Source organism: Heterocephalus glaber, unplaced genomic scaffold (genome assembly GCF_053883595.1).
Source record: "Heterocephalus glaber isolate CG9 unplaced genomic scaffold, H.glaber_assembly_v1.0 deba00001564, whole genome shotgun sequence".
In the NCBI taxonomy this organism is placed as follows: Eukaryota; Metazoa; Chordata; class Mammalia; order Rodentia; family Bathyergidae; genus Heterocephalus; species Heterocephalus glaber.
The window spans coordinates 18,263,483-18,288,485 of record NW_028258351.1 but is presented as its reverse complement, the minus strand read 5'-3'; the positions used below and the strand labels follow the sequence as shown (position 1 = coordinate 18,288,485).

Here is a 25,003-nt window from a genome sequence, read left to right as displayed (position 1 = left end):
GTTGTTCAATTTCCACATGTTTATGAAATTTTTTTAGTTTCTTTTGCTATGGATCTCCAATTTCATCGAACTATAGTCTGATAATATACAGGGGATAACTTCAGTCCCTTTGCACTTACTTAAACATGTTCTGTGTGTGAGTATGTGGTCTGTTTTTGAGAATGACCCATGTGCAGCTGAGAAGAATGTGTATTCTGATTTTGTGGGGTGGAAGACTCTGTAAACATCTGTTAAGTTCATTTGTTCAAGAGTTCGATTGAGTTCTAGTATTTCATTACTTATTTTTAGTCTAGTTGATCTATCTATTGGTGACAGTGGGGTGTTGAGGTTTCCCACTACAATTGTATTAGTGCATATATGGCTTTTCATGTCCATTAGTATTTGTTTTATATTGTTGGGTGCACTAGTGTTTGGTGCATAGATATTTATGATTGTCATCTCTTCCTCTTGGATTGTGCCCTATACAAGGATGTAGTGTCCGTCTTCATCTCTCTTAATCAGTGTTGGTTTGAAATCTATTTCATCTGCAAAGAGGATACCTACTCCTGCTTTTTTTCGGGTTCTTGTTGCATGCAGTATTGTTTTCCACCCTTTAACTTTCAGTCTGTGAGTTTCCTTTTGAATTAAGTGTGTTTCTTGTATGCAGCATATTGTTGGATTTTGCTTCTTGACACATTCTGCCAGTCTGTTTCTTTTGATTGGTGACTTGAGACCATTAACATTGATGGTTATAACTGAAATGTATTGACTTGTCATTGCCATGACTTTTTCTTTTTGTTGGGTTCTCCCCCTTTACATTTAATTTCTTGTCATGCCAGATGGGTTCATTCTGCTTTGCTTCCTGGGGTTGTGATCCTCAATGTCTGTTCCTAGGATATTGTGTAAAATTCTTTGGAGTGCTGGTTTGGTATTCACGAAGTTCCTAAGGTGCACTTTGTCATGAAAATATCTTATTTCTCCATGAATTTTGAAAGATAGTTTTGCAGGGTACATCAGTCTAGTTTGGAGGCTGTTTTCTTTTAGGTCTTGGAATATGTCACTCCAAGCTCTTCTTGCCTTGATGGTTTGTGTTGAGAAGTCTGCTGTGATTCTGATGGGCTTTCCTTTGTATGTGATTTGTTTCTTTTCTCTGACTGCTTGTAGAACTTTGTTCTTCTGTTGTGTTTCTGGAATCTTAACAATTATATGCCTATGTGTAGATTCTTTTTGATCAAGGCTATTTGGAGTCCTATATGCCTCACTTATCTGTATGTCAAGCTCTTTTCCCCTGCTTGGGAAGTTTTCTGCCATTATTTCTTTGAAGAGATTTTTTTATGTCATCTCCATTCTCTCCTGTTTCTTCATTGAGCCCAGTCTTATGTTATTCTTCTTTGCATCATCTAGCAGCTGCTGGATTGATTTCTCGTGTTCCCTTATAATTTTGAAGCAACTTTTCTTTTCCTGGTCACTCATTGCAATCTTATCTTCTATATCTGAAATTCTGTCCTCACATTGGCTCATTCTGCTGTGTAGACTTTCAATGAAGTTTTTCATGTCCTGGAAATCTATTTGCATCTGTTTTATGGATTCCATTTGTTTCTTGTGTTGGGATTTCATCATGTTCCTGAGCTTCTCTCTAGATTTATTAATCATGTCTTGCACTAGGGGCACAATTTCTCCTGTTATCTGAGAAATTATTTCTGATTTCATTTTTTCCAGATCCCCTTTTGTTGCCAGTTCAGTGGGTCCAGGTGGTTGAGTATCAGAGTGTTCCATCTCATTTCCCTTTGGGGTTGCTGTAGGTGATCTGGAAGTCTGGTTTTGAGACTTATTTATGTGTTTTCTCATTTCAACTGGGCGAGGGCTCTTGGGGCTTGCACAGATTACCTCCTCTGAGCTGGGAGAGGTGGGACAGGGTCCGGGAGCAGCGGTAGGGATGGTCGTCCAAAAGCCCTTTCCTGTGGGCTGGGAGCCACGGGAGGGATGGTGGCCAGGAAGCCCCTTCCTCTGGACCAGGAGCAGTGGGATGGCGGCTCAGAAGCCCATACCTCTGGGCCGGGAGTGGTGGTAGGGATGGTGGCCCGGAAGCCCCTACCTCTGGGCCGGGAGCAGCAGGACTCAGTACCGTGGTCTGGTGGTCTGGTGTCCTCTGTGTCTTTTCAGTGGTAGAGAACTTATGTAGAGACCCTGGGTTTAACCTCAGTACTTTTCAAGCTTCTAGAGGCCACCTGCATTCAAAGACTGTTAGTCTCCTTCTCCATCTTCAAAGCCAGTCATTGAAGGTTCTCACATTAAATTAGCTCTCAGTTGAGTGGGTTCTTTTGGCCTTTTAGTCACTACACAGTACACTTAGCTATCTGAAGCAGATTGAGCAAATTTCTGAAGATTTAAAATAGAGATCTTGGGCCGGGGAGTTAGCTCAGTGGTTCTGCCACCTGGCTCGCCAGCACAAGGTCCGGAGTTTGATCCCCGGTACCAAAAAAAAAAAATAAGAGATCTCTAGTCTGGACCCATCCAGTTGTACATGGTCCTATCGAAAGTAGGTTTCATGATTCAAGTATTTAAATGTATGCTAGCTTTAAATTAGCTTTAAAAGTCAAATGGTACCATAGCCATGTGCCACATAACAGCATATTAGACAACATCAGACCGAATGTACAGTGGTGATCCTGTAAAGTTATATTGCCTAGTTACACCATGGCCATCTTCATTTGCTTATGGATACTCTTGTTTCCACAACAGTGGCCTAGGAATGCATTTCTTAGATGTTTCCTTGTTGTTAAGTGACATGACTCTGCTGATGTTAAGCAATTTTTAAAGTATCTTCATTACCTTTTGTACTAAAATGCAATTTGAATGTTACCTTAATCCACTTCTGCCGCCGCCGCCCCCCCCCCCCCCATGGTGCTGGGGACCAAATCCATGGCCTTCCACATGCTAGGCAAACACTTTATCACTGAGCTACAACTAACCTTTTTTTTCTGTTTTTAACTTGCCTGGGTTGGTATCAAATCCATCTAGGGTCTTAACACCATTCATCTAAGGAGATCTTGCTGAAAAAAAATCAAAGAACATGTTTTTCAGATACAGTGATTGAGTGGAAGGAGTTTGCTGAAGTATACTAGGCTTTAGTTCTAGCTCTACCATTAGAAGGCTTTATAGCCTTGGGCATTTAATAACCCGCTCTGGTCTTCAGTTTTCTCATCTGAAAACAGTAAGGGTCAATAATAGGTAATCTGTAAGATCTCTTCTAAAACAAAAATGCTGAAATCTATAGGCCCCTTCCAACATTTTTCAGTTTCTCCTTTAGGATCTTGTCTTTCTCTCTGAAGAAATGAGGAACAAGCAACACTTTACTGGGGCTGGGGATTTAGCTCAGTGGTTCCAGCACCTGCCTCACAAGCGCAAGGTCTCGAGTTAGATCCCCGGTACCAAAAAAAAAAAAAAAACTTTACTCAGGGCCAGGGATTTAGCTCAGTGGTTCTGCCACCTGCCTCGCCAAGTGCAAGGCCCTGAGTTCAATCCCCGGTACCAAAAAACCCCAAAAAACACTTTACTCATTCTGTGGAATAATTGAATATACCTTTTGGTAGTTTTCTTTTGTCCAGTGCAGAGACAAGGATTCCAGTCTTAATTTTCTTTTTCTTTTTGACTTTTTTGAGACAAAATCTCCTCATGTAGTTCACACTGGCCTTGAACTCACTATGTAGCCTAGGCTTGCCTCAGATTTGCAGAGATCCTGCTGCTTCAGCCTCCCAAGTGCCAAGATTACAAGTGTGTGCCACCACACCCAGCTCCAGGATTCCAGTCTTGTAGCAGATTGACTTAGTTGGCTTGCAGCTCTCTTTAGCTAGTTTGCCTCAGTTTAGTTAATAATGGCTCCAACTCTGTACTGAAGTAAAGCCAAAACATTTAAGGATGCATTATTTATTCTTTACATAATATATCACCAAAGAGACCACACTGGGCATATCTAAGGTGTTTCAAAAGATACAGTCTAAAATTAAGTCTAAGAACATCACAGATGAGGGAGTGCACTGAGACCTAGTGAGGCAAAGTGATGTAAAGGATATGTATTTCTTTGGAAAATCTTAAGTATAAATTGAGGGGGGGGTCTTCTAATGAAAGTAACATTTTTATTTGTGAAGCTAAATTTTAACTTGTTCATATCTGTGCTTAATGTATATCACAATCACTGAAATACACCCAGATTTAAGACAAAAGTAAAATGCCTGTCATATAACATGAGGGTACCTAGGAAATTCCTACTTCAGTAACTAAATGTTGGCTTTTTTTCATAATACATTTCTGTTACTTCCCAGTAGTAAGTTTTACCTGTCAACTTTAGTATCACAAATAAATTTTGAAGAGCTATCTTAAATAGTAGATCTAGTGAGATCATTTGAGCCTTAAGTCTTAAATTTGGGCAAGTGAAAGGACAGTTTTCAGTATTTTATTGTTTCAGCAGAGAAATGATTCCCTTTAACCAGAGATGTTTTAAAAGCTTTTTATAACAGAATGCTATTTTCAAGTATTAGGCAGAAACCAGGATATAAAACAGGTAAAAATAATATAATACCAATTTACTACATTAACTTAACTATAAAATCAACATAAAGAGAGAGTACTTGCCTAGCATGCCCAAAGCCTTAGGTTCAAGCCCCAGTAGCACCAAAGAAAAATATTCACTTAGCCAGGCATGGTAGTACACACCTGTAATTCTAGCTGAGGTGGGAGGACCCCAACTCTGAGGCAGCCTGGGCAGCTAAGCAACACCTTATCTCAGAATAGAAAATAAAAAGTGCTGGGAATATAGCTCAGTGGTAAAGTGTGCCCCTGGGTTTGATCCTCAGTAACACACACACACATACACACACACACAGAAAGTGAGGCTGTTTAAAAGAAAAATTTAGGTGTTTATGGATATTGTCATCAGTTTTATGATATACAAGGTGGGATCAAAAATATGGTTAATGGGCAGAAATTTGGCTCAGTGGCACGGAGCTATCCTTGTAAGTGCAAGGTCCTCAGTTTGATCCCCGGTACAAAAAAAAAATATATATATATATATATATGGTTAATGTTTAGATTTGGGGGGGGATTTCTTATAGTAAAAGACATATTGCCATTAATCCCCCTTAAAATAATCTCCCTTGCTTCACACAAACTTATCCCATCATCCTTGCCACTTTCTGAAGCCATTCTGGAAGTCCTGTCTCATAAGTGTCTTTAGTTGTGCTGTTGCAGTTATTTTAATGTGTTGAATTGATTGAAAACATTTACCTTTCCTGATAGTTTTAGAGAAGAGCCAGACATTGAATGGTGTTAGATCTGGTGGTAAGGTAGTTGAGGACACACCATATTTTTACAAGCCTACCTTTCTGTTGGATTTTACTTGACAGCAGCATTCACTGCCATTTTTTATTACACCTCATAAAGACACAGAAAAGGAGGTCCAGAACTGCTCTAGAAAGTGGCAAGAACAGTAGGCTAAAGGTGTTCAAAATGAGGGGGTGTGTTTTGAGGATTAATGGCAATGTTTTTTTTTTATTTTATTTTTTTTTTGGTACCGGGGATCGAACTTGGGTCTTTGTGCTTGCACAGCAGGTGGCGAAACCACTGAGCTAAATCCCCAGCCCAGCAATGTGTCTTTTTTTTTTTTTCCCCATTAACTTTTTTGGTACATTTTAGGTATAAAATACAGTTACATTCATCATCGGGATCTTGTACCATTACATGAGTCTCTTGGTTCTTATTTTTTTTCCCCTTCCCTTGCCCTCCCTTCACCCCCTCCACCCTTAACTATTTGCAAAGACCTTGTTTCCATTTTTTTCCTCTTCTCATATTTTTTTCCTTTCCCTTTTTTCCCTTCCCCTACCCCTCCCACTTCCCCTGCTCTTTTAGACCTTTTCTTCCTGTTACACAATATCAGTTATACATTTTTAAAATTACAATATTAAGATCTAGGAGACATTACCACAGATTTTACAGAATTTAAAAGGATATAGAAAGCATATTACAATAGTCTTTTTTGAAATAAATTTGACAATTTCTAAGAAGTAACTTAGAAGACAAATTAATGAAACTAACTCTGGAGGAAATATAAAATTTGAATAGCACCTATTAAAGAAAGTATATTCCTAGCTTGAAAACCTACCTATATGACAACAGCAGGCTCATAAACATTTTAACTGATAAATTATATCAAACAATTAAAGCAGGAAAAAGAAGGAACACTTCTCCCCTCATTTTAAGAACTCAACATTGTGCTAATCCTAAAATTGGATAAAGATAATAGAAGAAAAAAGTATGAACATAGATAGAAATTTGTGTAACAAAACAATGAGAAGTCAGATCTGGCAGTATGTAGAAAGTGGTTTTATTATAGGGATGGCAGTGTTGGTTCAGCATTGGAAGATCCACCCCCAAAAGTCATCCTTTTAACAGAGGAAAGGAAAAAGCCGTATGATCCTGTCACTAGTTGGAGAAAAAGTATTAGACCAAATTCTACAGCTGTTCATGGTAAAAGCTATCAGGAGACTAGAAGTAGAACAAAAACTTCTCAACAAATTAAAGACATGTACTCCATACTTCCAGCGAGAATGCCTTGTATGAATGGAGAAGATACAATGCTTTCTCCTCAAGGTGGGGAACAAGGGCAGATATGCTTACTCTTTATCTGTCCGTTAAACTTTGAAGCATAAGCTCAAACCAAAATAGTCTGGCAATAAAATGACACAACTAGGATAGGACTGGCACAACAGAAGCAAAATCTTTAGATGAAATGATCATCTACAAAGAAAATACTAAGAAATCTCTAGGAGCCTCTAGAACTTGTACTTGAATTTAGCAGGATTAGAAAACACAAGGTATTTATAAAAATTCAGGTCAGTGTACACTTGCTATAAATGAAGAACTAGATATTGAAATTTAAAAGTTACGTAGGAGTACAAAGGACCCAGAAAAGCCAAAAACAAAAACAAAAACAGTGTTGGAGGACGTTTAGCACCCAATTTTAAGACTTCTTCTAAAACTACAGTAATCAAGGCAGTGTTGGTGTAAGGAAAGACACATAGATCATTTGAATAAAACAGAGAATCTAGAAATAGAACCACACATATATAGTCCACTGAGTTTTGAAAGATTATTTAACATTAGCACTTTATAGAATATAAACTCAATTCAAGAGCCGAGGAAGAGATAGTGTCTTCAGCAAACAGCACTAGAACACCTGGTATCCATATATAAAAAATTAACCTCAACCTTTTTTTCCATATATGAAAATAACCTGAAGGGATCTATGAACCTAAATAAGAAAGCCTAAAAGTATAAAACTTTAAGAACAAATTATAAGGGAAAATATTTATGAATTCAGGGTAGACAAGAACTACCTAGGATACAAAAAACATGATGTATAAAAGAAAAAAATTGATAAATGAGATTCCATCAACATTTAAACTTTAAATGACATCATTAAAATGAAAAGTAGTCCTTAAACAGACCATATTTACAATGCATATAACCTATGACCAGAATCTATAAAGAATTTTTAGAGCTCATTAATAGACAACCCAATTAAAATGTAGACATAAGATGATAAATAGCCAGTATAGCACAAGGAAAGGTGTGCAACTCTAGAATCAGAAACATACTAATCAGTACAGTAATAAGATTGAATTATACACTCATTAGGGAGATGAAGTCAAAAGTTTTAAAAGCCTTGTCATGACTCTTTCTTTTTGTTGGATTCTTCCCCTTAGCATTTAATTTGTCAAGCCCAGTGGATTCATTCTGCTCGGTTTCCTGGGGTTGTGATCCTCATTGTCTTTTCCTAGGATATTGTCTAAAATATTTTGGAGTGCCAGTTTGGTATTCATGAAGTTCCTAAGGTGCTCTTTATCATCAAAGTATCTTATTTCTCCATCAATTTTGAAAGATAGTTTTGCAGGGTACATCAGTCTGGGTTGGAGGGTATTTTCCTTTAGGTCTTGAAATACATCACTCCAAGCTCTTCTTGCCTTGAGGGTTTGCATTGAGAAGTCTGCTGTGATTCTGATGGGCTTTCCTTTGTATGTGATTTGTTTCTTTTCTCTCACTGCTTGTAGAATTTTATTCTTCTGTTGGATTTCTGGAATCCTAACTATTATATGCCTATGTGTAGATTTTTTTTTGATTAAGGCTAGCTGGAGTCCTATATGCCTTACTTATCTGTATGTCAAGTTCTTTTCCCCTGCTTGGGAAGTTTTCTCCCATCACTTCTGTGAAGAGTTTTTTTATGTCATCTGTACACTCTCCCCTTTCTTCATTGACTCCAATCAGTCTTATGTTATTCTTCTTTGCATTGTCTAGCAGCTGCTGGATTGATTTCTTGTGTTCCCTTACAATTTTAAAGTAATTTTTCTTTTCCTCCTCACTAATTGCAATCTTATCTTCTATATGTAAAATTCTATCCTCACATTGGTTCATTCTGCTGCACAGACTTTCGATGGAGTTTTTAATCTCTTGGAAATCTGTTTGTATCTGTTTTATGGATTCCATTTGTTTCCTGTGTTGGGATTCCATCATGTTCCTCAGCTCCTCTATTTTTTTATCTTTGTCCTCTCTAGATTTATTAATCATGTCTTGCACCATGAGCACAATCTTTGCTGTTATCTGAGTAATTATTTCTGATTTCATTTTTCCCAGATCCTCTTTTGTTGCCAGTTCAGAGTCCAGGTGGTTGAGTATCAGAGTGTTCCATCTCGTTTCCCTTTGGGGTTGCTGTAGGTGATCCAGAAGTCTGTTTTTGAGGCTTGTTTATGTGTCTTCTCATTTCCACGGGGCGGTGGGGGGGGTGTGCTTCTGGTGCCCTCACGGTTCACCTTCTCTGCCCTAGGAGCTTGGGATAGCGGTGGGGGAGCTTCCTTCTGGGTGCTGGGACTAGCTGAGCTTCACTGCCCTAGGAGCCTGGGATGGCGGTGGGGGAGCTTCTTTCCGGGTGCTGGGACCAGCTGAATTTCACTGCCCTAGGAGCCTGGGATGGCGGTGGGGGAGCTTCCTTCCGGGTGCTGGGACCGGCTCACCCTCTCTGCCCTAGGAGCCTGGGATGGAGGGGGGGAGCTTCCTTCCGGGTGCTGGGACCCGATGCCCAGCAATATGTCTTTTACTGTAATACATTTTTAAAATTTAAACATCACTGTATATTTTATATCACATACATTATTTCTATAATATTTTTAACTTTTCAGCCACAAAGATAAATATTTATAAGTAATAATAGGTATTCAGGAGCTCGTATTCTAGTCTGAGTATTATTGACACTAGGACTCAAAAGAAGTACAGAAATTTTTGTTTCAAAGCCAGTTAATTAAAATTATTTAATAACTACTCACATTCTTTAGTATAAATATAAATGACTATCAACCAAAAGAGAATCTAAAACTGAAGATAAACTTTAGAACTGTCTGTAGGTCAACATTATGAAGACAGGTAAAACCTTCCTTATTATGAAAGGACTATTCACTGAGGGATTATGCTAGTGTCCTTTCAGTCCCTGAGTTGTAGGAGTGCACTTATTTCACCAGTTTCGTGTCAGGAGACTTATGCAAGCACAGGTTTTCTGCAGAGTGACCATGTCTAATGTGTTTTACTTTGAAGAACTATAAATAAATGCAAAAGACATAGATGAGTTACTTGACAGTAAGAGTTTATGTTTTGGTAAACTCTTATTTTTTAGAAAATAACATACTTAGGTTATACTTTTAAAAATATTTAAAATATATTTGAAAATTTAATTAAAAATTTAAAATATCAGAATCACAGGCCCAGTACCTTATAAAGTCCTTGTAAGCCTTTTATCACATTCATTAACAAATATGTTTGTAGGCTACTGGGATAAATTCTTTTCATATTCTAATGGGTACCTTTTATCTTACTAATGATTCCACTTGCAGATCCCAAGTGTCCTTCAAGGTATCACTGCACTCATGAAGCTGGTGTACATAGTGTTGGGCTAACTTGGATTCATAAACTTCACAAATTTCTTGGATCAGGTAAGCTTACTAACTTCCTGTATTTTTCAATAGGTTTCAAAGGCTCTATCAAAAAAGTAGTTCGGAGGACCGGGAATTTAGCTCAGTATCACCTCGCCTGCCTCGAAAGCGCAAGGTCATGAGTTCAATCTCTGGTACCAAAAAAAAAGTAGTTTGGAAAAGAAAAATAATAAGAAAAGTGAAACCAAAAGTTAGTTCTCTGTAAAGGTCAGCAAAGTTGACAAACTTTTACCTAGGTGGACCAAAAACTAGAAGAGAAAAGTCAGATTACAACAATCAGAAACAAGAGGTGATATTACTACCAAACTTAAAGAAATTGTAATGCTAGTTAGATGAAATGGACAAATTTCAAGAAATAAGCAACCAAAACTTACTCAAGAAGAAAAAAATATTTTTGACTGAACCTATAACAAAGACTGATTAGAGTTGGGTGTGGTAGTGCATACCTGTAATCCCAGCACTTAGGAGGCTGAGACTGGAAGATCGATGCAAGTTGGAGGCCACCCTGGGTTATATAATGAGTTCAAGGCCAGCCTGAACTACCATACATAACAAGACCCTGTCTTTTAAAAATAAAAAATAGGGGCCAGGGATGTAGTTCGGTGCACAGCACCTGCCTGGCAAATGCGAGTCCCTGAGTTCGATTCCTGGTACCAAAATCAATCAGTCTTTCACACTAATAAAGGACATCTGTGAAAAACCCACAGATGCTTTCTGGTGAAAGGCTAAATACTTTCTGCATTCGTTTTCTACTGCTGCTACCTGCTACAAATGTAGTGGCTTAAAACATCACTAATTTGTTATCTTCCTGTTCTGTGGAAGTCCTATATGGGTCTCACTGGGCTCAAGTTGGCAGAGCAGTTTTCCTTCTTTCCTGGAAACTCTAGAGGAGAATCTGCTCTACCCTTTTCTCTACCACATTCTTTGGTTTGTAGTTTCTTTCTTCAACTATAAGACCCAGCAACAATGGGATGGATTAAGTTCTTCTCAAGTTGTAAGTTGTATTCCTCTAACCTTTTTTTTTTTTTTTTTTGAGACAGGGTCTCACCATGTAGCCCAGGCTGGCCTCAAACTTGCGGCAATCCTCCTGCCTCAGCCTCCCAAGAGCTGGATTACAGGCATTCACTGCCATGCCCAGCTCACTCTAACCTTTCTTACTTCTTTCACAATTTTTGTTGGCTTTTTTGAGATAAGGCTCTATACTAGGCTCAAATTCACAATTCTGTCACCTCAGCCTCTTGAGTAGCTAGGATTACAGGTGTGGATATCATGCCTTATCCTGCCTTATCCTCTTCCACTTTTAAATTTGTGATGACAGGATAGTATCCCTATTTTAAAGTCATCTTCTGAGCAAATTTCATTTAGTTTCCAACTGATTCTCCTTTGTCATGTAGGCTAACATTTTCACCATTTCTGAGGATTGTGATGTGGAACGTCTTTGGAAAATCCATTATTCTGCCAATTGTATTCCACGCCTTTGATGCCCAAAGATTTAGATCAGACCCAAATGCAAGATACATTCACCTCATCTCAATATTCTCAAAATCTCAAACCATTATAGCATCAATAGAAGTTTAGCATCTCATTCTAAAGCTCTAACCTCAGATGTTCCGGATCTCTCATCTAAATCAAGTATGGATGTGACTGTGGGGCAACATTTTTCTCTATTTGTGAACCTATGAAATGTAAAAACAAGACACTCACTCCCAGAACAAGTGGTGAGAGAGACATAGGATACCAGTGATAGACATCCCCATTCAAAAGGAGAAAAAATGCAAGGGAAAAAAGAATCACAGCTCCAAGCATTTTCCAAATCCAAATCCAGTATATTTCAAAGTTTGGGAATAATCCTCAGGGTTTAGAAACTCTGCCTTCTGAGCCATCCTTAATTTTTTAAGAAAGGCAGCATTTGTCTGTAGTTACATAGTTTATTTATTTATTTAGTTTGGTGCTGGGGATTGAACTCAGGACCTTGCACTTGCAAGGCAGGCACAGTGCCACTGAGCTAAATCCCCAGCCCAGTAGTCACATAGTTTTATCAGCCTGTTTCTTGTAAAATTTTAAGGTCAGAACAGCCTTTTCTTATTCTATTTCTGACCCTTTTAGCATTCACTAACAGTTCTTAAGATTCGGGTTTCCCGTATACATCACATCACAGGTGTTAATTATAGACAACAGGTTCATCCACATACTTAATAATCTCATCTCTGCTTTTTTTTTTTTTTTTTTTTTTGGTACCGGGGATCGAACTCGGGTCCTTGCACTTGCGCAGCAGGCGGTGAAACCACTGAGCTAAATCCCCGGCCCTCATCTCTGCTTTTTAACTTCTGCTGAGAGGACTAAGATCTAAGTTACACTCTCAGTCTCTTCAAAAAGTCTTATGTGTGACTGGATATTCTTTTCTGATCTTTCGATCTTTCTAAGCTATGAGCCGAAAGTAGTAAACATGAGAAAAAAACTCATGTGTTTTTTTTGTGCAGTATGGTTTTTGCTCGTTTTTGTTCCTTTTGTTACCAGGGATCAAAGTCAGGATCTTGCACTTGCAAGTCAGGCGTGGTGCCACCGAGCTAAATCCCCAGCCCTCAATTTAAGAGCCAGCAAATGTTTTTACAGCAAATCTTCTATTTTTATAAACATTTGCCTTCCAGTTAGGCTGTGAATTTCCCAAATTGATTTTGTATTCCTTTTTGTTGAATAGTTCTTCTCTCAATTTTATCTTCCCTTGTATTTTACTGTAATCAACAGAAGAAACCAGGCCACATTGTCAAAGCTTTGCTCGGTAATCACTTCAACTCAGTTTCCAATTTTTTTTTTACATGTTCTCTTTCCACATTTTCCCCTTAAAGAGCAAAAGAAGGATGTCTCTTCATGCCACTTGCATTCAACCTTGTTATCTTCAGATAACATGATCTTTTATGTAGAAAATCTTAAAGAATACACCATAAAAACTGAGTGAACTAACAGTTTTAGTTCAACAAGTTTGTTGGTCTAAGATCAGTATACAAATATAGTGATTCCATTTCTTTGTGCTACCAATGAACAGAACAGAAACTTAAGAAAACATTTCCATATACACTAGCACTAAAATGAATAAAATAGGAATGAATTTAACAGAAGTGCAAAATTCTACAAAATGTCAAAAGAAAACAAACTTAAATGAAAAACATCCCATATTCATTGGTCACAAGCCTTAATATTATTAAAAGGCAATACTCCCCAAGTTGACCTAAAGAGTCAATGCAATCCCTAAAAAGTTCTAGATGGATTCTGCAGAAATTGACAAGATGATCCCAGAATTTAAATGGATATGCAAGTGACCAAGAGTAGCTGAAACATTCTTGAAGAACAAAGTTGGAGGATCCACACTTCCCAGTTTCTAAACTTAGCAGAAAGCTGTAGTAATCAAGATAGTGTGTTATCTGAGTAATTATTTCTGATTTCATTTTTCCCAGATCCTCTTTTGTTGCCAGTTCAGAGAGCCCAGGTGGTTGAGTATCAGATTGTTCCATCTCGTTTCCCTTTGGGGTTGCTGTAGGTGATCCGGAAGTCTGTTTTTGAGGCTTGTTTATGCAAGATAGTGTGATATTGGCATAATATACATACATATATTGTAGGTCAGTGGAATAGAACTGAGAGTCTAGGATTAAATTCTATAAACAGTCATTTGGTTTCATCAAGGGTGCTGAAATAATTCAGTGGGGGAAGAATAATCTTTTCAATAAAAGGTCCTGGCAGAAATGGATATCCACAATGCAAAAGAATGAATTTGGACCCCTACTTCATACTGTTCCCCAAAATGAACTCCAAATCAAAGACCAAAAGGAAGAACATAAACCATAAAATTATTAGAAAATCTGTGTAAATCTTTGTGACCTTGGATTAGACAATGATTTGTTAAGATATGAGAAGTACAGTAGGCAAGAGAAAAAAAGATACTTTACAGATCATCAAGATTAAAAACATCAAGAATACAATCAGAAACATGAGAACAAACCATGGAAGGGAAGGCGTTATTTGCAAATCATGTAATTGATAATGGAATTATATTTGGAACATATAAAGAACTCAGAATTTAATATAAAAAGATAAATAGCTCAATTTAAAAATGGACAGGATTTGCATAGACATTGGTACTTTGATAGTATATACATGGCACATAAAAAATATTTTGAACATCATTAGTCATTTTAGAAATGTGATACCACAAAACCACATTTAGATTTTATACTGTCTGGGATGGCTAAAATGAAAAAGATGGACAATAACAAGTGTTGATGAGTATGTGGAAGAATGGGGACCCTCATAGACTATTTATGGGAATGTAAAATGATACAACACTTTGAAAAATAGTCTAGAAGTACCTGAAATCATTAAATATACAGTTAACCATATATTGAGCAGTTCATCCCAGGTATATACCCAAGAGAAATGAAAACTTAGGTCCACATACACAAATGTTCATAACATTATTCATAATAGCCCAAAAGCCAAACAGCTAAGCATCCATTAACTAATGAATAAAAGGTGGTATATCCATCCATTGCAGTGAAATATTATTCAACTACAAGGAATGAAGTTTTCATACTTGCTCCAACATGGATGAACCTTGAAAACATCATAAGAAGCCAAATGACACACAACTGCATGTTGTGTGATTCCATTTACATGAAATGTTCAGAATAGATTAATCCACAGATACAAAAAGTAGATTAATGATTACATGGGTCTGGGAATGTTGGTGGCAACTGGCCAGTGACCACTAATGGTGGCAGTGATGGTGAAACGTTTAGAGCTTTCAGTGATACATACAGCCTTCTGTGACACGTGTGCCATAAGTTCACCACTGCTGTAGGGGTTTCTTTTCAGGAAATGAAAGTATTCTAAATTGTTGTATTGGCTGTACAATTCTACTATACTTAACGCATTGAATTGTACACTTTTAGGAGCATTAAATGGTACTGTGGGTTGTTTCAAAAGACTATTAGAAAAAAAACCGTGGGTAAGGAATAGTCTGTGGAAGGGAGTGATTTTTGGATTTTTCTCAGTGAAACATTTCTGCATTTTAGAAAGCTGACCAAGGAAAACCATTCCTAGAGCAGAAATCTAGATCCCTGGAGTAAGGATATATCTGTCAGAAGGGCATAATCCTTGAGAAGCAGAAAAAAATTTAATTATATTTAAATAACAACATCATTTTAATTTGGAGACTTTTCTAAACATTTAGTTTATATAATGTGTTCTTTTGTAGATGAAGAAGATAAAGATAGTTTACAAGAACTTGCTGCAGAACAGAAATGCTTTGTGGAGCACATCCTTTGTACGAAGCCACTGCCATGCAGGTAAGGCCTGTCTCCCCTTTACACACAGGTGACAATTGTTCATTTCAGTAATACATGATACTTCATCCCTAAGGGTATCCAGTCCATCAGATGTTCACTACAGACTTTCTCTTGCTTCAGGGCCACTCCACATACTATTTCATCTATCCCAGTCCCAATCCCAGTTTGCTGTCTTCTGTTGGCTCTTACTCATTTCCAATTGTAATGTCGCTTCTTTAGAGAAGACTCCCTTGATTCCCCTGTTCTTGTTCTTGGTAGTACATATTATAATTTTTTTTTTTTTTTGAGACATAGTCTTGCTATGTAATTCAGGCTGGCCTTGTACTCACTATGTAGCCGAGGCTGGCCTGGAACTCACGACAATCCTCCTGCCTCGGCCTCCCAAGTGCTGGGATTACAGGCATGTGCCACTATGCCAGGCTACATATTATAATTTATACTTGTTTGATGTCTGGCATCACTGTAACATACATGAAGACAGAGCTTGTGTTTCTTAGTGTACACTGCTGGCCTCCCTCTTGTCTGTCTACTCTGTAACATAGTAGCTACTCAGTAAATATATGAATAAGAAAAATTCCCTAGAAGGACTCCCAGGTTTCTTGAGATAAGTAGATGCAGTATTCAGAAAAATGGATATGAAAGAAAAAGCACATTTACCATGGGACATCTGAGTGGAAGAGCCTAGTAGATAGTTGAGTTTGTAGGTCTGGAGTTTAGAGTGATTCAGGTAAGACACTGAGAATGTGAGAATTGTCACCACCATGATTCTGGCAGAGGTCACCTACAAAGGGTCCTAGAATGAATAGAGGAGACTTGAGAAGAAAGAAGTACACAACACTTATTTTATGCATGAGCAGTGAGTGGAGCAGAGGAGCCCAGCCAAGGAAGAATACTTGAGAAAACGGCTGCCAGACAAACTCCAGAACTTGGAGGGAAAAATGTCAAGGAAGAGGTGTTTCTAAGAGGAGGTAATGGGCAATAATATCATGAAAGCATAGCAAGGCAGCGAGCGGAGCAACAGAGCTAGATTTAGAATACAAAGGACCACAGGGAAAATACTTGCAAGACAGCAAATAGCAAACCATACCAGGTTGAAAAGTGAACAGGGAAAAATACGTCAGTTTCTAAAAAATTAGTCCAGATCAGGAATGAAAACAGATAGGAAAACTGTAAAGCAAAACAAGGGCAGGACAGCATGGAATCTGGAGTAGTAATTACCTCTATTGAGGAAAGAAAGGCTGTGATCAAGGAGGGTGACATAGGAGGTCTTATGAGGCCGCTGCAGTGTAGTAATTCTTGACCTAGATACTTGTTATGTAGTGTATGTGGCTTTCACTCTGATAATATAAAATTCTAAAGCCTTTCTGATCTCCCCCAACCCCACAAAAAAAAAAATTGAATGGGAGATAATGTTAACTGCTGTTCTAAAGGTGAGAAAGGAGAATAGGTTATGGGGATCTAGACACAGACATAATGAAACTCCGCAGGGAGCCGTAATGGGGACTTTTTTTTTTTTTTTAATGGAAGGAACATTACTTTTATAAGCTGAGAGGAAATAGCAGTAGGGAAATTTTGAAATTACTCAGTTGACAGCACAATCTTCAGAAGATTTAAGAGGAGTGGCATCAACATTCAGAGACAGAAATGTATTACATTCAGAGACAGAAATGTATTATGGTCACAGGGTAAGATGACTTAAGTTCCCACCTAGGGCCACAGTTTCCAGATTTTATTATTTGTGGTAATGGGAACTGAATGCAGTTCCTATGCACTGTTTTTGTATTTTTTTGAGACAGAGTTTTGCTACGTAGTTCAGGCAGGCTTTGAACTCAACTATGTAGTCCAAGCTAGCCTCAAAACTCATGGGAGTCCTACCTCAGCCTCCCAAGTGCTGGGATTACAAGCATGCGCCATCATACTTGGCTGCAGCATTTAATGCCCAGCCTGCTCATTTTTTATATTGACATATGATCTTGCTAAGTTCCCTAGTCTGGGCTCTTGCAATCTTCCTGCCTCAGCCTCCTAGAATGCTTGGATTACAGACAGGTAATACCATACCCAGCTTCCAGTTTCTTTAGTCAAGTAGGAAGAAAATGAGAGGTAGATGTATGTTATACACACCAAATGAAGTCCTGTGACAGCTGTTTGGCTTCATTGAATGTGCAGTCTGAAATAAAAGTTTCAAGTACTGAATTTTTCAGGTACCAAACTAAGCACACAAAGATACTGTAACCTGGTTTACATCTGGGCTAGGGAGGACACAAATGGGGACTTCAGTGTAACATGTAAACTGCTCAAATGACAATGCATCCCAAGAGGCCGTGGTTTCTTGAGAAATTTGGTAAATGGCTTCTAGACAGCAGTGTGGTAGCTTGGTCCATATGGATGATCAGAGAGGTGTTACAGGTTTTCACCACTTTTGAAGTTACTGCACTGATAAGACATCATGTCCCAAGTGACCGCCAGCCCAGGCCTGAACAGGCCACAGAGCTCAGTCAAGTTTTTGCTTTTCGTATGATTATATTTGCTGCTTTGTAACTTACCTATGTTTCTCCAGGCAGCCAGCTCCCATTCAAGGATTCTGGATAGTTCCTGATATTCTTGGGCCCACGATGATCTGCATTACCAGTGCCTATGAATGCCTTATAAGGCCTTTACTGTATGTCCTGTTTTGTATTTTTCTACATATCTCTTTAATATTGCAAAATCTAAAGTGGGAAAATGCCTTCAGTAACTTGTTTGAAACTATCCCTATAGAGTTTATGCTTTAGCTTCTGACATGAGAACTAGAAGGGTGAATATTTGTTTTCCCTGCTATTTCTAAGTTTTATTTTAGACTTACTATCTGAAACCTCTGTCACATATCTGAAAATCAAGTGATTTTCTTTAAAGCATCATGGCGGGGCGGGGGGGGATTAAATGCATCATTCTATGAAGTAGGTTTAATGATTATCAAGCTCTGATCAGGCTGAGAAGCCAGCCATTTTCCTGCATTGCTCCTAGAATCACTAGGACAGCCCTTAAGAGCACTGTTACCCCATCCTAGCGGAAAGAAAGTGAGGCTTGAGAGTTTAGCATGTGCTGAAGTTATAGTTAACAGGTAGAATGCAGCTGTAGATCTGATTGATTGTCCAGAGTCCATATTCACACTTTTCCTTTTCGACAGCCTCACGGGGACCTCAGAGAGGATTATAAATTCTTGAAAAAAGTCAGTATAAAGCTACTCATGCTCCTCATTCCCCTTAGTGTTTTCCTTTCTAAGCACCCCTGGAAGGTCATTTTGAGTTTTATGAATGTAGGCGTAGAAGTACAAAGACCAAAAATCATCAGAGTATCAAACGCTAGACCCAAATGAGTTCAAAGCCTGTATTTCTATATACTGACTTACGCAAAATACAGCATTACTTCACTGTCCTTAGAAGGTCCTCTGCTCTTTATAAATATTGATCAGTTACAATATGTGGAAAAGAAACAATTCAAATATAAATTTTGTGTTTCTTATTCTGAAAGACACATAAAAACTAGCAAGGCTAAACGAAACAGGAACCACTCTAATAAAATCACAGGAAAGTATTTGCCAGTTGCCTTAGCATAGTATTCAAAATGCCATACTTAAAAAAAAAAAAACTATACTAGCCTTAGTTAATTAAGACCTAGTCACACTAGTTAGGTACAAAAGATATAAATCCTAAAGGGAAAAATCTCATCATCTGGATACCTTCAAATAATAGATTTTTGCCAGTTCCCTAAAATACAAGTTGTCTGTGTTACTATTCCAACATTTTTCCAACTTTGATTTGTTGACTTCAAAATAAGTTGCTTTACCATACTGCCAAAGTTTACAGTTTTATTTATAAATATAAAACCCTTTGCTAAAAGGGTCCATGATGGACTTCTGTTTTTGTACTTTTGTGGTCATTTGAAAAAGAATTTGGAGTGGTACATTCTAAAATGCTTTGACAAATGGCATCACTGGTAGACCAAGGATAATAATAAGGTAAGGTGACCTTTTTGCAGCAGAAAACATGGATTCTTAGACTTTTACAAAAGTGAAGGGTAAAAGTACCTTTTAGTTTCATAGGTCTTCTCCAGAGTTCTGGATAAATGTGGTTTCTGCTTCCCTATAATACAGTAGTAACTTCTTGATATACTTTTATTTATTTTACAGAAGTACAGTCCATCCAGCATCTCCTCCTTTGCTTTGCACCCAAGATGATGATGAAGTTGCAGAGTCTCCTCTCCGTATTCTGGCTGAAACCCCCGATTCCTTTGAAAAGCATATTAGGAGCATTTTGCAACGTAGTGCTGCCAATCCAGCATTTCTGAAGTATGGGATCTTGGGCATATAGGTTTTAAGAATGGGTTATCTTCTCTTCTCAAATTACTGTTCATCATTTATGTCCTCAGCTGTTTCATACACTTTTTACTGTGGTAGAGTTTGAAGAGACAGAGGGGATATCTAATAAATCAGTGAATAGAGAAAACTGGCACCTGAGAATGATAAAGTGCTAACAAGAAGAGGGAAAAGCAACTATGATTTGAGTCTGTTTTATTTTGCTTGGAAAATGATAGAAACTTTGTTTTTAAGGTCATCTGAAAAGGATTTGGCCCCTCCTCCTGAAGAGTGTCTCCAGCTCATCAGCAGAGCCACCCAGGTGTTCAGAGAACAGTACATTCTTAAGCAGGACCTGGCAAAGGAGGAGATTCAGCGGAGGTACGATGTCCTCTGTTCATAAACTGTTGGACCCTGGCTGCTAGCTTGTGCAGCGTAATAGTCTATACCTGGCTTCTAAATAAACTTTTTTTCTCCTTGAAGGGTCAAATTATTATGTGACCAAAAAAAGAAACAACTAGATGATCTCAATTATTGTCGAGAAGAGAGGTAAGTATCAAAATTGGGGCAAAACAGGTAAGAGTGGGAATGCATCTCACCCTAAGATGTTGCACTATATCATTTGGCTTTAACATTAAGGTGGATCCCAAGAGTCTCTTCTTTCTTATGCCATCAGAAAAAGTCTACGGGAAATGGCTGAGCGCTTAGCTGACAAATATGAGGAAGCCAAGGAAAAACAAGAAGATATCATGAACAGGTCAGTGGGCCAAATAACCTTGGGTTCCCTAAGGTAATAACAATGTTATAAGTATTTGGGTACTAACAGGGTTATTAAGAAAATGGACCTTAGCATGGCTGATCTAACTAGAGAACTGAATGGCCCTCCCAACCTCTCCTCTGAAATATGTGTCAGGGAAGATAGAATGGTGATCCCTAACCCAGCCTATGCATACCTCCTTCCCAGACACGAAAATCATGAATTAAAACCTTTATGATTTGTCCTAATTAAAGATCTTAAGCTGAGATGTCTGCTTACCTTTTCTAAAGGATGAAAAAAGTACTTCACAGTTTTCACTCTCAGCTCCCAGTTCTCTCTGATAGTGAGAGAGACATGAAGAAAGAATTACAGCTGATCCCTGATCAACTTCGACATTTGGGCAATGCTATCAAACAGGTAAGAATGAATATAAAAATCTGTCTTTGTTATCTTTTGTTTTTGAGACAGGGTCTCTCTATGTAGTTCAGGCTGGCCTTAAGCTCACTACATAGCCCAGGCTAGCCTCTAACTTGCGGTGATCCTCCTGCCTCAGCCTCCAAGTGCTGAGATTAAAAGCATGTGCCACCATGCTCAGCAAATCTGTCCTTCTTAAAAATGAAACATTTGTTCTGTAGAAAATAATCTTGGAAGATAATTTTAAAGACTAAAACTACTATCAAAATGTGTGGCAAACCATCGCTAAAATATCTATGTTCTCTCTGATACTTAAGGTTACTATGAAAAAAGACTATCAGCAGCAAAAGATGGAAAAGGTTCTGAGTCCTCAAAAACCCACCATTACTCTGAGTGCCTACCAGAGAAAGTGCATCCAGTCTGTCCTCAAGGAGGAGTAAGTACATGGTTCCAGTCACGCTACTGTTGCAAGATAAGTTGTTCTTTTGCAGTATGCCAAAATCAACCTCTCTCTGACCAGATAAACCTTGGTTTTGGCATTTGAGGGACACATAGGACTTTTGGTCAAAAGTATTTCCCAATGAATATGTTCAAAAATATTTCTTGGAGCTAGGAATGCAGCAGTGATAGAACACTTACCTACCATATATAAGGGCCTGAGTTCAATTCCTGCCACACACAAAAAGAAAAGTATAATAGCTGAGCTACTGTTAACTGAATACTGAACTATTGCTACCCATCAGAAACATTAAGCTGTTACAGTGGCACTTCAATTCAAAAACTTAATTCGTTCAACAGTTCTGGTTGCAACAAAATTGTAAGCATATACATACTATACAACTGCAACCAGAATCGTGAACCAAAGAACCACTGTAATTTTAGTAAAGCTGTTCTTAGATATTTCAACATTACCAGTTTAAATTCGTAAGACTTCCTATCAATGGCTTATTCATTTCTAAAAGTGAGTGACTTTGATTTTACAGAGGTGAACACATAAGGGAAATGGTGAAGCAAATCAATGATATACGAAATCATGTAAACTTCTGATACCACCAGGAACAGACTCACCTGAAGTTGAAACAACTAAAGATTTAAACCCATAGTGTAAAACAAACAGGTAGCACTGTCTAATTTATAAAGAGGCATTTTGGATGAACTTTGGTGTGTTGTTCATTTTTAATATATTTTATAATTACTGAATAAATGCTTTTATTTAAAAATTAGAATGTGTTTTATAATGAAAATCTACATGTAGTCAGCAAGGGCCCAGGATTTAAAAAAAAAATCCTAAGACACAAGGGTTTAGCTGCATACTCCCAGATCTCCGAGACCCTACTGTGTTTTCTCCATATTTGAGCAGTAAGAGCTATGTTTTAGAGAAGCAGTGTCAGAAATGTGACTGCAAAGGGGGTCAGAACCCTAGGATTCAAAGGAAAAGGCCACACAGTCTACTCAGCAGCAGCTTTTTTAATTTGAACATTTTCTTAAAGATATCCCATCCGTATAGTTAACAAATAGTTATACCTATGATCTGCTCAAATTGGAGCTCAAGAACAACAAAGGCAAAGGCTACTGCTGGCTCATGTCCTCATAGGCACTACCTTTCACAGCTGAGTGTGACCATGCTCTTTGTCTACTGAGTGGGTATGAAGTGCAAGTTTTAGCACCTTCAAGGGAGAAAGAAACAGCTTGGTATGCAGTATATGGTTTTGTCCTCAGCTTCAGGTTCTGAAAGGTAATACCATACTGCCTAGAAGTAGCTGAATGACTGCCAATTAAAAGCCACAGGTAAGGTACATTATAGGTAAGAGGTAAATCCGATTAGACATTTAAGAGAACAAGTATATACAGACTGAAGCACGGGAACATTTGTGAAACCCAACTATCTTTTGTCTAGAAGGGATAAATCCCACTGCTAAATTAGATCCCATTTATGCAAAAAACCCAGCTTATAGAACTGTGTCCTACCTGGATCGTATCACAGTAGTTGCATACCAGAAACACTGTTAAATAAAATCTAGAGTCTCAATTTGGGTTTTTCTAAGGTACTTTTCTCAACTGAGTGGAATCTAGCAGTTGGCATCTGCCACAGTACAGTTCGTAAACAGTTCCCTAATCATGATATATTTATTGCCCTAGTTCCCATCTGGAGAAAAGTATCTGTAAGGTATTCAGTCTTAGCAGAACAGGTCACTGGGAGTCACAGTACAGAAAAATTATAAACTACTCATGATTTATAGTGCTGATTTTAATAATGTGAAACAGACTGGCTTGGGGCCTACCTTAAGGGACTAGTCTTTAATTTGAATAATCACATTTTTAATTAATAAATTTCCCTCTAACTCAATGAGGATATGTTTCCTTTAAACCTAGTAGCCCTTTATACAAAGGGATTTTAAATATGGGATAAGGTGATGCAGTCCATATTTCTCCTGTGAAAAAAGTAGTGAATATTTTTAGGGCAACTTCACAATTACTTAGTTTATAACAAAGACATTTCACTTAAACTAAGCTAATAGTGGCTTCAAGTGAACAAAAAGAATCTACTTAGTTCACTAATTCCCGTAAGCTTCCTTCAGATACCCTGCTGTTATGCAACAGCAATTACCAAAATGTTATGTTATGCAATCACCAAAATGTTGAAAACATTTTTTGCTTTTGGATCATCTGTGTAATGGATTCAACAGTATAGCCTTCCCCTGGCTACTCTTGGGATAATACTGCAGACCACGAACACGAATCCATTCTCTGTGCTTCCTATGATACCTCATAAAGCTATGACAAAGATGACCTGTTCCACTGAGGCTTTCTGCATTCAGAAAGGAATCTCACATCTTGGAAAATGACAAAGCAAATTTCGAAACTGATCAATACAATAAATGGCTTTTCCCCAACTTTTTTGTACACATTGTTACTTACACTCCAGGTCTAAATTGTAAAAGAAAAACAAAGTATCTGTCAAACCCTGTTAACACTATTTCTGTAGCTGATACTTGAAACAAACAGTGCACAAGCCCACTGATTCATTCAAATTGAAAATAAGATTTATAAGTGTATACTAGGTGTTGTCAGACACAGCTTGTTTTATTAATTTTTTCACTGATTCAATAACTAAATTAAAACACCTCAAAAGAGTAGATGGTGCCAGTGCCAGTTCCACTTTATCCTGGTACCTGTGGGCCCATGACGATCATCCAGGTATGCAGAAAGAAAAGTGCTTCCAAACAGTTTCTTGTGCTTTTCCTTTAAATTCCACTTCCAATAATACCTAGCCTCAGCCAAGTTTTCAAGTCCTAATTCTGTTCTTGAGTTGATTTTGATTGCCACAGTCTCATGGTTCTTAGCAAAACTTTAGTAGCATTTAAGGTCCTCCAGTATTTGAAGATTCAATGGTGGAAAGAAGGAAAACGCACCAAGCGAAGGAAATACAGTCTTAGCCAATGGCCTGCTCTCACACTCCATATTTTAATATAAAATAGTCATACAGCATACTACACATGTCTGCTAGCCGGACACTGTTACTGATGAGCTCTAGACAACAGAAACACCTCTCTCCCAATATCTATAAACAAGAAATGTAATTCCAAACACTATTGGGAAGTTGCTCCAGGGTAGGGAAATGTGTTCCAAAAATCTATGTTGGAGAAAGCAAGCAAAGGAGACAGCTTTTTTTTTCCATCACCAAATCTGATCCCATACCTGTTGTAATTAAGTCTTGGAGTCTCATTAGTGTTCCTGTTTGAAAGGTCTATTGGCTGCAAATCATTCTGGCTACTGGCTGTTCCTGTACTGGAGTCTTCTCCCACTAGAAATAAACATTTCTCCAGTCTTCCTTCTGTTGTGACTTCTGCTTCTTCAGTTAAGAGTTAAATAATAATTAATGTTGCTCTAAAGATGAGTTAAAAACCCAAAGTGCAGGCTAGAATCCAGCTATCAAGAGTGTCATGTCTCGGGTAGCTGGTTAATGTCTGTCAGTTTGGTATCATTCAGAATTGCCCGGATTCTCTCCAAGGAGTCTGCTTGCCGAATTCGCTCTAACTGCACCTGGAGAAACAATGGTGAGATAAGTGCAGGTGGTTCCTGCCTAGATGTCCTCTACTTTGATTGGGTTAGCTGAGATGCAGCAGATAACTCAGCAGAGCAGTCACTT

At 38.1% G+C, this 25,003-nt stretch overlaps 2 protein-coding genes across 7 annotated transcripts in view; one reads left to right on the top strand and one right to left on the bottom strand.

Annotated features, from left to right (window-relative positions):
* Nup88 (nucleoporin 88) overlaps window positions 1-22,009 on the top strand; it is a 39,755-nt gene extending 17,746 nt beyond the window's left edge. Inside the window, exons 8-17 of the mRNA XM_004857332.4 lie at window positions 9,912-10,010; window positions 15,259-15,349; window positions 17,907-18,008; window positions 19,518-19,676; window positions 19,938-20,063; window positions 20,166-20,231; window positions 20,359-20,439; window positions 20,730-20,856; window positions 21,171-21,289; window positions 21,837-22,009. Coding sequence (XP_004857389.1) covers window positions 9,912-10,010; window positions 15,259-15,349; window positions 17,907-18,008; window positions 19,518-19,676; window positions 19,938-20,063; window positions 20,166-20,231; window positions 20,359-20,439; window positions 20,730-20,856; window positions 21,171-21,289; window positions 21,837-21,900 — 1,034 coding nt within the window. The 3' untranslated portion in view covers window positions 21,901-22,009. The remainder of the gene's footprint in view (window positions 1-9,911; window positions 10,011-15,258; window positions 15,350-17,906; window positions 18,009-19,517; window positions 19,677-19,937; window positions 20,064-20,165; window positions 20,232-20,358; window positions 20,440-20,729; window positions 20,857-21,170; window positions 21,290-21,836) is intronic.
* Window positions 22,010-22,302: 293 nt separating this feature from the next.
* Window positions 22,303-25,003, bottom strand: part of Rabep1 (rabaptin, RAB GTPase binding effector protein 1) — a 175,121-nt gene continuing 172,420 nt past the window's right edge. For 5 of the 6 annotated variants that reach the window (XM_021238511.2, XM_087192008.1, XM_004857333.4 and 2 more), the window contains one exon: window positions 22,303-24,897. In XM_021238511.2, the coding sequence (XP_021094170.2) occupies window positions 24,796-24,897 (102 nt within the window). In that variant the 3' untranslated portion in view covers window positions 22,303-24,795. Of the gene's footprint in view, window positions 25,001-25,003 lie in introns of all 6 variants that reach the window. The other variant, XM_021238510.2, reaches the window with a different exon arrangement.